The 16,452-nt window shown below is 47.1% G+C and overlaps 1 protein-coding gene across 1 annotated transcript; it reads right to left on the bottom strand.

Annotated features, from left to right (window-relative positions):
* Window positions 1-2,983: 2,983 nt before the first annotated feature.
* Window positions 2,984-15,411, bottom strand: F2RL1 (F2R like trypsin receptor 1). The gene is made up of 2 exons (XM_007518994.3): window positions 15,183-15,411; window positions 2,984-5,193 (listed from the first exon to the last, which is right to left on the bottom strand). Exons 1-2 carry the CDS (start codon window positions 15,274-15,276, stop codon window positions 4,082-4,084), a joined length of 1,206 nt encoding a protein of 401 aa, XP_007519056.2. The 5' UTR covers window positions 15,277-15,411; the 3' UTR covers window positions 2,984-4,081.
* Between the last annotated feature and the right edge of the window lie 1,041 nt (window positions 15,412-16,452).

Genomic DNA, 16,452 nt, shown 5'->3' with positions numbered 1-16,452 from the left:
TTTGTCCTCTTTGGGGCGTCACCACTCCAGCTTTGTATTTTCAGACGGAGGGACAAAGAGACAGAGAGGGAGAGACAGAAGAGAAAGAAATCACAGTGCCCACACTTCCTTCGGCGTGGTTGGTGCCCAGCTCAAACGGGCGATGCGGCCGTGGCCGAGCCGTGCTGGCTGCGAGCCGAGCTGTCCCGCCCCTGTCCCCACACACCAGCCTGAGTGGGGATGTGGCAGGAGAAAACACCCCAAGGACAAGTCATAATGCAACTTCATTTCTTTCTTGCAAGATGCTCAAAACCCTGTATGATCATTACATTTAAAAAGTCTGTGTGGGGAGTCAGGCGGTAGCACAGTGCGTTAAGCACAGGTGGCGCAAAGCACAAGGACGGGCATAAGGATCCCGGTTCGAACCCCGGCTCCCCACCTGCAGGGGAGTCGCTTCACAGGCAGTGAAGCAGGTCTGCAGGTGTCTGTCTTTCTCTCCCCCTCTCTGTCTTCCCCTCCTCTCTCCATTTCTCTCTGTCCTATCTAACAACGATGACATCAATAAAAACAACAATAACAACTACAACAATAAAACAAGGGCAACAAAAGGGAACAAACAAATATTTTTTAAAAATCTGGGACATTGAAGTCACAAAATACACACACACACACACACACACACACACATACACACACAGATATATATTTCTCCAACTCCAATATCATTTTATTGAGATGTGGAGTGACAGGCTGTTTGAAGTCTCGGGTACAGTTCCACATGGGCCAGCAGCAGATATTAGTACAGTTCACCTTGACCAAACCATCATCTTGTTCCACCACAGGGAATGAGGTCCACGGCCTCCCCTTCGTGGTCCTCCTTCCTTCTTCTGAGTCCCTGAGTCAGCTGCAGCAGACTGCGGTCCACTGGGGATTCTCGGCTCCCGAGATGAGGCCGTCTGGTACTCGTGCTTCTCCCCCAGATCACCTCCAGAGCAGCCACCATCATCCCTGCAGCTGAGCAGCAGTCGTTGACGCCACAACTCCATTCTAGGGTGGCTCTAGAGTACTGACACCACAGGGCCGGGCGGTGGCGCACCTGGTTAAAGGCACACATCACAATGGACAAGGACCAGGGTTCAAGGCCCTGTCCCCACCTGCAGGGAGAAAGCTTCGGAAGTGGTGAAGCAGAGGGGAAGGTGTCTTGTCTCTAGCCCTCTCTGTCTCTCTCCAGTAATAAATAAAAAGGGGCCGGGTGGGGTGCCCCAGGCTGAGCACAGGCTACAATGCGCAAAGACGCAGGTTTAAGCTCTTGAAAGTTCAGCCAGTCTCTTCCATGTAGTGGAGACCAGCATTCCTGGCCCTCCTTATCTCCTGGGACCTCAGTGAAACCCCACAGGACTGACGGCCAGGGGCTTCCCCCGCAGCAAGTTCTCTGGACTTTGTTCCTTCTGTGATCAGTCCCTAGTCTCCTTTTCTGCCTCTCTTTGTGCTCAAATGTTGTGTCCAAGTCCTCTGAGTAAGGCCTCCACTTTGCCTAGATTCTCTCCCAAAGGGAATCTCATTGAGAACTCTGCTCTAGTTTTAGTTGTGCTTGTGATAGGACTCAAACCACTATTAAAACAAAACAAAACACCAAAAATCCACATTCAGAGCTCCCAGCACCCTACGTAACAGCGCTATTCAGATATCATAGAACTTAGCAGAGCACTTAGGAACACAAAGCTTCCAAAATATGGCTTTCCTCAAGACTCTATAAGGAAGATACCGTTATCCTCATATTACAAATGAAGACACTCAGGCACAGAGAAGTACATTCACTGAGGCGAACAAAAAAAAGACATGAAGGCATTGAAATTCAGCCCTGCATGACACCTCAGGGCCTCAATTCATAGTCACTAGGTGGTACTGCTTCTGTATAAATTAAAATAGCAAGAGGATTTGTTTTACAGACAAATTAGTAAAATTTACAAGACTGATAAAGCAAGGACGATGTATATTTCAGGAAATAGGAACAAATGTATTAGTTTGGCAGAAATATAAATCACTGCCTGGCTGAGCTTCAGCACATGTTACAATGCACAAGGACCCAGGTTCAAGGCCCCGATCCCCACCTGCAGGGGGAAAGTTTTGCAACTGGTGAAGCAGGGCTGCTGGTGTCTGTCTGTCTCCCTCTCTTATCTCCCCATTCCTCTCGATTTCTGTCTATCTCTATCCAATAAAGCTTAAAAAAAAACACAAAAATAACGACAAAAATAAGAACTTTTGAAAAAATATGTAAATTACTAAAGACTAAAGACATTTTAGGTGGGGATAGATAGCATAATGGTTATGCAAAGAGACCCTCATGCCTAAGGCTCCAAAGTCCCAAGTTCAATCCCCCGCACCACCATAAACCAGAACTGAGCTGTGCTCTGGTTAAAAAAAAAAGAAGATAATTTAGCAAGATTTACCAGTTTTTTTCTTGCTGGATAGACACAACAAAACTGAGAGGGGAAGAGGAGATAGAGAGGAAAACAGAGAGATACCTGCAGCCCTGCTTTCTCCCTGCAAGTGGGGGCCAGGGGTTTGAACCTGGGTCTCTGTGCACTGTGATGTGTGTGCTTAGCAGGTGCGCCACCGGAAAGAGCATCATTTTGACCTGGGTTGTTTTATTTCTTGGGGACTCACTCCACAGAAGCACCCCCAAAGAAGACCACACACAGACATCTGATGCATTACTCTTCTAATAGGTAAGACAAGGAAACAGCTGAAGAAATCACTAAATACTACACAATAGATACAAAGTATAGGTAATATGTAGCTTTTATCATTTAAAAACTACACAATACAGATATGGGAGAACTCTAAAACATGTTTAAATGAAAACTGTCATAGAGCTGTAGGTACACTAGGCCCTGGCTTTGTAAAAAATATCAGAGTCCTTCATACCACTTCCACTTAGAGGAATGAGGTTGTCGACACTCCCCTTCCTAAGAATAAATAAATAAACCACAAAACTCAAAAATAAGTCATAAAAAAGTCCTGTTATTTACACATCATACAATAAAACAATTAGCTTTAAAAGTCACAAAACAACCATTGTATAATGTTGGCTTTTAGTCAAAGACCTCTAATATATTGCAAGGCACATCTGCTTTAGTGTGTTTCCCCCAAACAGATGTAATACAAATTGTGATTTCATATTTAATAACAGGTGAGCAAAACTGACAATAAATATTCTAACCCCAATTACAAAAATACTAAGTGGAAAATGCCGTTCTAAGTTACAGCACATTCTGTTACTCAGACGACCTGAAGATTTACTGGCTGAGATCAGTAAAACGTTAGATAACATTTGTATTTCAAAGTCATCACTGCCTTTTCCTTGAAGTGGTAATGTCTGCAAAGGCTTAAAGGAAAGTTTCGGTAAGCCAACAGATGCCATTATGGCCTGAACACAAAGTAGTCTTTATTCTCCTCTTTTCAGAAACTCCCATGGCACTTTGTAAAGCCTGAGCAGTGCTCAGATCAGGGGTTCCAGAACCTCACTTACTTGAGCAAGAGACTTGTAAAATGCAGGTTCCATAATCGATCGATCCAAGTCCCTGAGTTCCCATCACAGAGTCCAGTTCCCATCACAGAGTCCAGTTCCCATCACAGAGTCCAGCCTTTCAAAAACAAGCCCCTCAAAGGATTCAGTGAGCTGATACAAGGATCCCACTGAACTTTCGTATTCTACTGTCCAATTCCTCCTCTGTAAAGTCAGTCAACTGGATCAACCATCTCAGAGTCCTGAAGTGCTGTAACTGCCTTGTGATGTGAAAGTTTCTGCAAGTAACTCTCCATGCCGGGACTAGTTCTTGCAAGTAGTGACTTGCCACCTTCTGAAAAATCCCTTCTGTTCCTGAGAACATAAAGCAGAAGAACGCTGAAACGGGTTCCTAAGTTAGGGGAGACTTCCTTCCTGCAAACAAAAGAACAAAAGAAGTCCTTTGTGACCCTGAGTTAGGCTGCATATACGTGGTTTGTGGTAAGTTCCACTTGGCTAGAAAACAGAAGCGTCCCTCACGTCAAGGGATGTCTAAGTTGTCCCCTGAAGCTTTCATCCAAGGAATTGGGAAACTCAGTAGGAGGTTTTAATGGTGGTTGAGCTTGAAGAGTAAGAGCTGGACTTGCTAGAGAACTTCTTAGATGTGAGAGACACTTGCATCCTCTGGACTGTACGGACACTTCGACAAAGGAGAGCGTTCTTGGCATGATCTCTGAAGTCTTGCGAGACGAAGTAATAGACAAAGGGGTCGATGCAGCTGTTGAGTGTGGAGAGGCAGAGGGCTGTGATGTACAGGGCGTAGACATGGCTCTGGCTCCTGTTTCGAATCAGGAAGTAATGCACCACGAGCAGGAGGTTGCTGGGAGTGAAGCAGATGAGGTACATAGCCAGGACCGTCACGATGAGTTTGATGGCTCTTTGCCTCTTCTTTTCTGAGTGTTCGTCCATGGCGGAAGACCGGAGGGTCCTGATCATCAGCACGTAGGCAGAGGCAGTGAGGAAGGCCGGGAAAAGAAAAACCCCAATGGCCAGAGACAGAAAGTAATTGAACATGTCCCCTACCAACACCTCCTGCGGCAAGACATCATGACAGGTGGTGATGTTAAGGGCCGGAATGTAGACAGTCTGCTTCATGACATACAAGGGGACGGTGACCAGCAGAATCAGCAACCAGATTGCCAGGGAGACGCCAACAGCAATGTGGGCCATCTTCTTGGAGTGGACCATGGGCTTTGCGATGACCCAGTACCTCTGCACACTGAGGCACGTCATGAAGAGGATGGAACAGTACATGTTGCCATAGAAGAAGCCGATAAGCACCTTGCAGAGTGCTTCCCCGTACACCCAGTTGTTGCCGTGGAAGTGATAGGAGATCTTCAGGGGGAACCAGATGACAGACAGAAGATCTGCCAGCGCCAGGTTGGCCATGTAAATCACGGCAGGGTGCTTCTTCTTCGACCGGAAGACAAAGACCCACAGGGCCATGCTGTTACTTGGCAAGCCGACCACAAAAACAATCGTGTAGACGATTGGGAGAAAGACAGTGGTCAGTTTCCCAGTGAGGACAGAGGTGGAGAATTCATCCACAGACAAGCCTGGGCTCGCTGAAATCCCTTTCCCAGTGATGGGAGATGAGTGGTTATGATAGCCAATCAAACTTCTTCCTTTCGAGCTTCTGCTGATTCCTACACAAGCAGGGCAAGGAGACAACAGTCATTACACAAGCCAGCGAGTGTTTCAGTGGGAGCGACAGCTTGTTCAAACAGGCACAGAGGAGCATGCAAAAAGCTTATAGGGCTTCTCTGGGCAATAGGATTCGTGGGTTTTGTCTGTCTGTCTCCTCCCTTCCTTCCTTTCTTTCTTTCATTCATTCCTTCTTTCTCTCTTTCCTTCTTTCAATTTAGTTCCCGGCATCACCAAAGTCAGAGCTGAGTAGTGCTCTGGTATTGCTTTCAACATCACATGTGCTGACTTATTTCACAACAGCTTTATCTGGTACGTGCTGTACCTTCATTTTATACAAACACTTTATAGAAACCTAAAGAAGAGAACTTCTTCCCAACAGCTATTTGGTAGAACAGGACCCAAACCCAGGTAGCCACTTCTGGAATCCAGGCCTCTAAGCCCTCGCCACACAGCACCCATGATGTTCTCTTCCCCTCGGTTACCTACAGGAATCCACGGACGCCAACCTATGCCGATTTCACACATTGTCTTTCAAACAAAACACATTAAGATGTAAAAACTTATCACTGAAATGTTAGTTAATGCTTGTTTAAATTAGCCTCTTTCCCAATAATTTATACGGATATTTGTATTAATATCAACATATTCTGGAAGTCTTTCAGAGGTGTAAGAGTTTCCTGAAAATTCCCCCATCCACTTGAAAAATGTTCACAAGCTCTTCAGAGTGTGTGACAGAGCTGGGTCCTGTAGATCAGTGTTTGGAGGGACTATCCCCAGGGGACATCCACCCCGGAAACAGTCTGTCGGGGATCAGAGGGCCTGTCTCCAGGGGACATCCACACGGGAAACAGTCTGTTGGGGCTCAGAGGGACTGTCTCCAGGGGACACCCACCCCGGAAACAGTCTGTCGGGGCTCAGAGGGACTGTCTCCAGGGGACACCCACCCCGGAAACAGTCTGTCGGGGCTCAGAGGGACTGTCTCCAGGGGACACCCACCCCGGAAACAGTCTGTCGGGGCTCAGAGGGACTGTCTCCAGGGGACACCCACCCCGGAAACAGTCTGTCGGGGCTCAGAGGGACTGTCTCCAGGGGACATCCACCCCGGGAAACAGTCTGTCGGGGCTCAGAGGGCCTGTCTTCAGGGGACATCCACCCCGGGAAACAGTCTGTCGGGGCTCAGAGGGCCTGTCTTCAGGGGACATCCACCCCGGGAAACAGTCTGTCGGGGCTCAGAGGGACTGTCTTCAGGGGACACCCACCCCGGGAAACAGTCTGTCGGGGCTCAGTTCAATGAGTTGCAAGAGATGGGCGAAAGTCACCCAGAAGGGAGCCCCAAGCAAACTTTCTGCTGATTTCTCAACAGACAAAGGACTGGCATGATATATTCAACATCTGAAATGGTAAGGGCCTCTAAGCAAGAAGATTCTGCCCAAGTGATGAGACCTGGCATGGTGAAGAACTCCAGACAGTCAAAGGAACTCAGTACCCTGCGACCAGACTACAACAAATGCAGAGGGGCTTGTATGAAAGGGAAATGCGGGGGGATCTTACTCATCTGGGGCGTAGGGAGAAATGGGAACCAATGGTAGCTTGAACCACAGAGCTGAGATGACGACCTGGGACTGAGGGAGCGGGCTAGCTCAGTGGAGGGGGGGGAAGGCGGCAGACTGGTGGAGGGTGTGGCCGGGTGCGGGGTTTTGCAGCCATGGGAAGCTATGTCTAGAACATATAACAGCTTGTAGACCAGGAATATCTGAAAATCAGAATGCAAATAAAATAGTACTTATGAGGTAATGAGAAATTGGAACAGATGAAAGATTTTATGGTACTGTTTATTTCATTATATTAAGAAGCTACTGTTGGGAGTCTGGCGGTAGCACGGCAGGTTATGCGCAGGTGGCGCTAAGCACAAAGATCCGGTTCGAGCCCCCAGCTCCCCACCTGCGGGGGAGTCGCTTCACAAGCGATGAAGCAGGTCTGCAGGTGTCTTTCTCTCCCTCTCTCTGTCTTCCCTTCCTCTCTCCATTTCTCTCTGTCCTATCTAACAATGAAGACATCAATAACAACACCAATAAATAAAAAGGGTAACAAAAAGGAAATAAATAAATAAATATTTTAAAATAAATAAATTTTTTTTTTTAAAAAAAAGAAGAAGCTACTGTTATGTGCCCTGTATTTATTCATAGTAGCAAAAACCTGGACCAAAATGTCCTTTGACAGATGACTGGATAAAAAGGTTACGGGGTATATTCTCAATAGAGTATTATGCAGCAATAAAAAAGGAGTGATACTGTGTCCTTTGGGATAAAGTGGATGGAACTGGAGAAGATGATGCTCAGGGAAGCAAGTCAGGGGGTGAAGGACACTACAGAGTGGCTTCAATTATATGCAGAATAAAGAGAATTGAGTATCCAAATGTGAAAAAGAAACAAAACGTTGTGAGCTCCCACACCTATGGACATCTAAACTTTAACAATGAGGCCCAGACTATTAAATGGGGAAAGCAGAGTCTCTTCAACAAATGGTGTTGGAAACAATGGGTTGAAACATGCAGAAGAATGAAACTGAATCACTGTATTTCACCAAATACAAAAGTAAATTCCAAGTGGATCAAGGATGTTAGACCAGAAACTATCAGATACTTAGAGGAAAATGTTGGCAGAACTCTTTTCCGCATAAATTTCAAAGATATCTTCAATGAAACGAATCCAATTACAAAGAAGACTAAGGCAAGTATAAACCTATGAGACTACATCAAATTAAAAAGCTTCTGCACAGCAAAAGAAGCCACTACCCAAACCAAGAGACCCCCTCACAGAATGTGAGAAGATCTTTACATGCCATACATCAAACAAGAGTTTAATAACCAACATATATAAAGAGCTTGCCAGACTCAACAACAAGACAATAAATAACCCCATCCAAAAATGGGAGGAGGACATGGACAGAATATTCACCACAGAAGAGATCCAAAAGGCCAAGAAACACATGAAAAAATGCTCCAAGTCTCTGATTGTCAGAGAAATGCAAATAAAGACAACAATGAGATATCACTTCACTCCTGTGAGAATGTCAGACATCAGAAAAGGTAACAGCAGCAAATGCTGGAGAGGATATGGGGTCAAAGGAGCCCTCCTGCACTGCTAGTGGGAATGTCAATTGGTCCAACCTCTGTGGAGAGCAGTCTGGAGAACTCTCAGAAGGCTAGAAATGGACCTACCCTATGACCCTGCAATTCCTCTCGTGGGGATAGATCCTAAGGAACCCAACACATCCATCCAAAGAGATCTGTGTACACACATGTTCTTGGCAGCACAATTTGTAATAGCCAAAACCTGGAAGCAACCCAGGTGTCCAACAACAGATGAGTGGCTGAGCAAGTTGTGGTCTAGATACACAATGGAATACTACTCAGCTATTAAAAATGGTGACTTCACCGTTTTCAGCCAATCTTGGATGGACCTTGAAAAAATCATGTTGAGTGAAATAAGTCAGAAACAGAAGGATGAATATGGGGTGATCTCACTCTCAGGCAGAAGTTGAAAAACAAGATCAGAAAAAAAAAAAAACAGAAGTAGAACCTGAACTGGAATTGGCATATCGCACCAAAGTAAAAGACTCTGGGGTGGGTGGGTGGGGAGAATATAGATCCAAGAAGGATTCAGAGGACCTAGTAGGGGTTATATTGTTATATGGGAAACTGGGGAATGTTATGCATGTACAAACTATTTTATTTACTGTTGAATATAAAACGTTAATTCCCCAATAAAGAAATAAAAAAAAAAGTCAACCAATTTTCAAGACTGGAAGAAGTATAGTGGTTATCTGTGGGGGTGGGGATGGGGACACAGACCTCTGGTGACTTTTTTATTTCTGAAATATTAAATCACCTATAATCTTAGACCAGGGAGACCAGAAGCAAGTTGTTTGTCCACATATAATATATAGTTATTTGTAAATGGCATTAAATAGCATAAATCATGGTAAGATTTTATATGGTAGAGTAAATCCTAACTATGGGATTTTCAAAGTCAACCCAACTCCCAAATTACTCTAAGGCAGCAGGAACCTTCCCCATTCTCTATAAAGCCCATAGTTCTCCTAGTCCTGCAACCTCTGGGTGGGGCTTGCTTTCCTCGTTTTTCCTCCATTCCCTCCTCTCCACCCAGACACTCGGACACTGTATCTGCTGAGCTCAGCCAGGTCAGCGTGACCAGAGCCACTTAGTTCCATTTCAGGTGGCGCACTTCCTAACAAAGTGACAGAACCTAGGCACAGACCAGGGCCCATGGGGTAGCGCACACGTACAATGGATCCATAAATTGGGGGAAAATATACACCTTAGAATAAAAATGCATACTAGTTTGCAGTGACTCAGTAAGTAAAACCAGCAAGTAGAAAGACCTAAAAAAGACAGCATAAAGTACTCTGCCAAATAGTTTCTACTTAGACCTGGAGACCCTCCTCACCTACTTCCTATTTCACTTCCTTAAGTCACTCTGAGGCTAAGCTTGTCAGATACAGTTAAGTGCTACAAAAGCTGGATAAGGGCAAGAGACACACACTTTAATGAGGGCCCTTTTGGTCACTACCAGGCCACCCCATCATCTGTGGCCCCAGTCAAGGAATCCTGGGATTTCCACACAGACATGATGCGCCTAGACCCCTAACAGATCCCTCTCTCGACCATCACCGGTCATCTCCATCAGGAACATCATCATAAACCCTCTTGTGGGCCTCTAGAGGACCTTGTCCTCAATGGAGAACAACAGTGGTAGAAACTGCCCCTCTCTCTGAAGGGAGGCTGGTCAGCCTGCTCTGCCCCTCGAGGAAGACGGGTCCTGACGTGAGAGCAGCCTAGAATGTTCCAGCTGTGACCATGGACTGTGAGCTCAGACTGACAGGGACTCAGAGGTCACACAGGCTCCTGTGCTGAATGTGAGTGAATAGCCGTGGGCCCTGATCAGATTGATGGGGTCTACAGTCAATGATATTTATATAATTTTCCCAGATTTGGGAGCTCCTCTCTGCCCCAATCCAGCTTTCTAGTCCTATTTCCAACTCTGACACCAACTCCCCAGACAATACCTTTGGTCCACCTGCATGTTAGCTGTCAGGCTCAGGCAAAAATTAGTAAAATCATGGACCCTTGGAACATACCTAAAATAAACTTCCTAGCTTTTTCCAAAATGGAGACCCCAAATCTAACCTTTAGGTTCCAGATTAAAACCTTTAGGTTCCATTATTAAACAATTTGTTCTGCTTTATATCTTAATGATTTTCAGGCACTAAGTTGCAGTTACTACCATGGCGTCAACCTGACTTGCCTGGGCAGCTGACCTCACCCATGTGTCCTGGAGCCTCCCCTCCCCAGAGCCCTGCCCCACTAGGGACAGACAGACACAGGCTGGGGGTGTGGATGCACCTGCCAACGCCCATGTCCAGTGGAGAAGCAATGACAGAAGCCAGAACTCCACCTTCTGCTCCCCATAAAGATCTTTGGTCCACACTCCCAGAGGGATTTTAAAAAAAAAAAAGGGGAACCTTCCAATGGAGGGGATGGGACACAGAACTCTGGTAGTGGGAATTGTACCTCTGTTGTTGATCATTATTAAATCAATCAAAAAAAAATTTGAAAGACTGCTGACAGTTTAGATGGAAGAGAATGAGGGATTTCATGTTTGTTTTTTTAACTCATCTGGACTGTAAATTGTATCACTCAGGCTGGATGTCTACACAACAAATTCACTGTTCCAGGGGGTGCTTTTAATTTCTTTTTCTTTCATTTGACAGGACAGAGGGAAATTGAAAGGAGGGGGAGATATATATATATATTTGTGTGTGTGTGTGTGTGTGTGTGTATATATATATATAGAGAGAGAGAGAGACAGAGAGAGAGACCTGCAGCACTGCTTCACCTCTCCTGGAGCATCCCCCCTACAAGTCTAACACTTGAGCAACTGGCTCCCTGAACATAAAACTTATAACTTAAAAACACTGCTTGCTTGTTATTTGAAGTATCTATTCTTCTGTTCAAACATAGCAAACACTTTGTATTAACTGTTCTCTCATATCCTCTTCCCTAGTATCTCCTCATCCAAATCTGTGCTCCTGCCTAGCCTTTGGGAAGGAACACAGACTGAAAACTGAAAAGCTACAAAAACCATAGGCAAGCCCTCCTTAGGTACACTTGAGGACATTCTCATGCATTCTTTCATGATGAACAGTTTCTCTTTCAACACTTGCCCAGCTAATAAAACATAAGAAAGTCAAACACAAATTCACTGAAGCATCACCTATCAAGGTTAATTTTTAATGACAAGGAAAACTAAGAAGCCAAACACAGATTTAAAGCCCTATCTTCGTAGTCTCCTTCCAGTGTTCTGTAGACACCAGAAACGACCCCCAGAGCCCATGAGCAGAGGACTGGCTGAAATTATGACCCACCCTCTTATATTTCAGACTCACTAACAATGCTTCACGCTGGCATGATACTGATGCTTGTGCATAAAACCCCACAGTGGTATAAGATAGCAAAGGTCTCCATATGCTATCTACAGATATAGGAAAGACTAATAACCAAAATACTAGCAGTGGATCCTCTGGCTACTAAAGTGATTTAGTTATTAAATTTTGTCTTTTGTGCCCTACGGTGGTCATAGCTGACTTGTGTAACTAAAAGCCAGTTCTACATAGAACAGACATGTCAGTCTTTAAAAGAAAAACGCAAAGGACTACAGCACAGGGAATCTCCCAGACAGAATCTTCACCCACATGAAGCCTGCTTTAAGGCGACCAGCCATCAACACGCCCCTCTCTCCCTCTCTCTCTCTCTCTCTCTCTCTCTCACACACACACACACACACACACACACACACACACACACACACATACTGGGCCAGACCTCTCCCTTCATTTGCTATTTGGTGATGTCCTTTAGATAATGAGACTGTCCTAGTAGCATGGCAATAATGACAACCTGGAATTTTTTATCCAAATTGGGAGACAAATGAAATATATTAAAACACAGATCATTGATTAGAGTTGTAAGAAGAAGTAAAGGGTGGTAATGTGTCCTGGAGCCTCCCCTCCCCAGATCCCTGCCCCACCAGGGACAGACAAAAACAGGCTGGGGGTGTGGATCCACCTGCCAACACCCATGTCCAGTGGAGAAGCAATGACAGAAGCCAGAACTCCCACCTTCTGCTCCTCATAAAGAATCTGGGTCCAGACTCCCAGAGGGATACAGAGGGAAGCTTCCAATGGAGGGGATGGGACACGGAACTCTGGTGGTGGGAACTATGTGGAATTGTGCCTCTCAAGTAAAACACTCTAGGTTTTACCTACCTACTACTTTAATGTCCGTCATCTGTAAAATAAGCGTTTGGGCCAAATTCCCTTACATGTGTCTTTTGGTAGCAGGGCCTTTGGAAAGAAAAATATTTTTTAAATTTAATTTATTTATAAAATAAAAAGTAGAAAATAGTGACCGAAACCATAGGATAAGAGGGGTAAAATTCCACACATTTCCTACCACCAGAGTTCCATATACTCAAGAAAAATATTTGTACCTGTTCTGTAGCAAACTGAGGAGCACATATACGCAGAGACATACACTAAGGGGCAGAGAAGCTTAGCTGATGCTGTGTGGCTCAGTCAAGATTGATTCAGTTTCAACTTGCGGAAAAGCTCCATCAAAAATCTTCCAGTTTACTAACTTTAGGAAAGTACCAAAGAAATAATAGTATGCAGAGCTTGGGCAGGGGAAAATACAAGGTGTAAAATTAAATAGTTCCAGTTAACGAGTAACTTGATTTTCACTCTTGTTGTTAAATCAATTCACCTTCTATTCCAGTAACACCTCTACTCCCAGGTGTTCACTTTGTAAAGAGAAACAGGTCAAATACTCAGGCCCAGCTCCATACAGAAAAATGCCTGCAACCATAATAATGTAGCATCAAATACAACCACATCTTTTTTTTTTAATGTCTGCATATGCTAGACTTTGCTCCTGAATTTTAAGTTTCCAACTTTAAAAACAACAAAGGCACACACAGAAGACTTGTTCATAGTTTCAAAAACTCCCAGGAAACAAACGCCTTTATTCTGATCCCCAGCAATAAAATGCAGACCGGAGGGGCAGTTCCCAAGTTTGCACCCTTTTCTGTTAACTCCAGTGAGAAATTGAAATTCACGGTGATACGTTCTTTTCCATTGTGAAGAGGGGGCAAGTGAGAAAATGTCTTTTACAAACAGGGCTCCAGATCCCACAAGACCTCCCTTTCAAGACAATCCTAGTGGCTCCTGGGGGAGGGGACATTTACTGGCATCACAGTAGGGAGATCTCAGGCCAGATATAATCCCTGCCTGAGCCTGGTTCTGCCTGGACCAGTCTAACCTCAGCAGGCCCCATGAGGCAATGACAGAAGCCAGAACTCCCACCTTCTGCTCCCCATAAAGAATTTGTGTCCATGCTCCCAGAGGGATAAAGAACAAGGAAGCTTCCAATGGAGGGGCTGGGCCACAGAACTCTCTCTGGTGGTGGGAACTGTGTGGAATTGTACCCCTGTTGTCTCACAATCTTGTTAATCACTATTAAATCACTAATAACAATTTTAACAAGTAATAAAAAATAAAAATACGAAAGTAAGGCAGGGTTCCAAAAGGGCCATTTGTAAATCCCAGTGGTCTTAAGCTCAGGGACCCAGCGCCCAGGAGGCCGGACCTTGGCTCGCTTACTCACTGACTCAGACCCACACCCGACCAGTAGAGAGGACTCAGCGTGGACCTTGAGCACGAAAAGGGTCTTCCTCAGGGGTGGATAGCACAATGGTTATGCAAAGAGCCTAAGGCTCTAAAGTCTCCGGTTCAGTGCCCCGCACCACCATAAGCCAGAGCTGAGCAGTGCTCTGATAAAAGAAAAGAAAAAAAGAGAAGAGGACCCACCTGCAGGGGAGTCGCTTGACAGGCGGTGAAGCAGGTCTGCAGGTGTCTGTCTTTCTCTCCCTCCTCTGTCTTCCCCTCCTCTCTCCATTTCTCTCTGTCCTGTCCAACAACAATGACACCAATAACCACAACAATGTTAAACAACAAGGGCAACAAAATGGAAAGTAAATAAATATTTAAAAATTTAAATTAAAAAAAAAGAAAAAAAGAAGAGGAAGAGGAAGAGGAAGGGGAAAGAATTATAAGGAGCCGGATGGTGGCACACCTGATTGAGCGCACGGTACAATACGCGAGAACCTGGGTTCGAGCCCCCGCCCCCACCCCCACCCCGTCCCCACCCCGTCCCCACCTGCAGGGGGAAAAGTTCCACAAGTGAAGCAGGGCTGCAGGTCTCTCTCTCTCTCTCCCTCCCTCCCTCTTCCCTCAGTTTTTGGCTGTCTTTATGCAATAAAGATCATTAAAAAAAAATGGGGGGAGTCGGGCGGTAGCACGCAGGTTAAGCAAGTGGCGCAAAGCGCAGGGACCGGCGTAAGGATCCCAGTTCGAGCTCCCGTCTCCCCACCTGCAGGGGAGTCGCTTCACAGGCGGTGAAGCAGGTCTGCAGGTGTCTGTCTTTCTCTCCCCCTCTCTGTCTTCCCCTCCTCTCTCCATTTCTCTCTGTCCTATCCAACAACGACGACATCAATAACTTTAAGAGGGGTTCGCAGACTCCGCGAGGACTACACAGAGCCGGATGCAGGGGCTCCCAGGCTAATCAGGTAAGAGGGGTCCCCAGGGACCCGCCCAGGGAAGGTCGCCCGGGAGTGCGACAAGCTGCCTAATGACTCGCTGTTGGCAAAGAAGCCGGGCCCCGGGAGGAGAGCCCAGCCTCGGGGTCCCCAGCCTCTCCTGCCCGCCCAGCTGCGGCCCCAGGAGGCGGCAGCCCCACCAAGCCGCGGGGTGCTGGCAGGGGCACACCTGGGCGCACCTGGGCGCACCTGCAGCCGCTCCGAGCCCCTGGAGCCCCGGCCCGGCCCGGCCCTGCGCGCCGCACGCCGCTCACCTTGCAGGGTGCGGTTGGCGGAGGCCGAGGCCGCCAGCAGCAGGGCGCCCCCCAGCAGCCACGCCGCGCTCCCGCTCCCGCTCCCGCTCCGCATGCTGCCCTCCCGCAGCCCCGACGGGACGACTGGCGGCCGGCCGGGCACTTGGCAGATTCCCGATCTCCGCGCGCCGCAGAGAAGCCACTCTCTCCCGGGTCTGCCCAGAGGCGGATTGAGTTTCAGTGAAACCCAGACTCCGGACTCACCTGCGAGAGGCCACGCCCCCGGGAGCGGGGACACGCCCACGAGGGGGGCTGGGCATCTGGGGAGCCACGCCCCCTAAAGAGGCCGGGAGACCACGTCTCCAGAGAGATCACGCCCATCTCGCATGCGATAGGCCAAGCGCTTTGCGAGGCCACGCCCACACATAGGGGACATGCCCCGCGAGAGGTCACGCCCCCACAGGGGCCACGCCCACGCGGGGGGCTCAGCGTTCTGGGAGGCCACGCCCCCGAGAAAGCCCAGGAGATCACGCCCCCAGAGACCACGCCCAGGTCGCATGCGATAGGCCAAGCGCTTTGCGAGGCCACGCCCACATCTAGGGGACTTGCCCTGCGAGAGGCCACGCCCCAAGCCTTCCCGCGCGGCCCCGCCCCTTCTAAGGTCTGGGACTGCCCCTGTCAATCATAGTCCAGCGGAAGGTATTGTGAGCGCCCAGAGGAGGAGTTGCAGAGCCAAGTGTGAGATTGGGGCTGGGGATGTAGTGCCCTTAACGGCAATTACCTGCTTTCTACTTTTAAGCATTTTAATTTATTTCTTTTTAAAAAATCTTATTAGTGGGACCGGACTAAACGCATATATTACCAAGCGCAAGGACCGGAGTTTGAGCCCCCGCTCCCCACCTTCAGGGCATCTGCTTCAGGAGCGGTGGCGCGGTGAAGCAGGTCTGCAGATGTCTATCCTTCTCTATCTCCCCATCCTCTCTCAATTTCTCTCGTCGTGTCCAATAAAAGAAATCTTATGGGTGATTTACTAGTGGTTTATAAGAGTATAAAAGTTTAGAAATACAGGTCTGCACTGCACCCACCATCTGTGCCATCGCCCTCCCTCCCCCAAAAAAAACAGTTCTCACAGTCTATTATACTTGGTCTAAAGGGGTGAAATAAAACATATTTTAAAAAATATATTTATTGATTAATGGGAAGGGGGCCAGAGCATCACTCCAGTACACAAGGTGCATGGGATTGAATTCACATCTTGTGTTTTTCCAGTGTGTCATGACCCTCCCAAACC

The sequence above is a fragment of the Erinaceus europaeus genome, chromosome 11 (assembly GCF_950295315.1).
Source record: "Erinaceus europaeus chromosome 11, mEriEur2.1, whole genome shotgun sequence".
In the NCBI taxonomy this organism is placed as follows: Eukaryota; Metazoa; Chordata; class Mammalia; order Eulipotyphla; family Erinaceidae; genus Erinaceus; species Erinaceus europaeus.
Note: the sequence above shows the minus strand (reverse complement) of the source record. Positions and strands in the feature narration are given on the sequence as shown.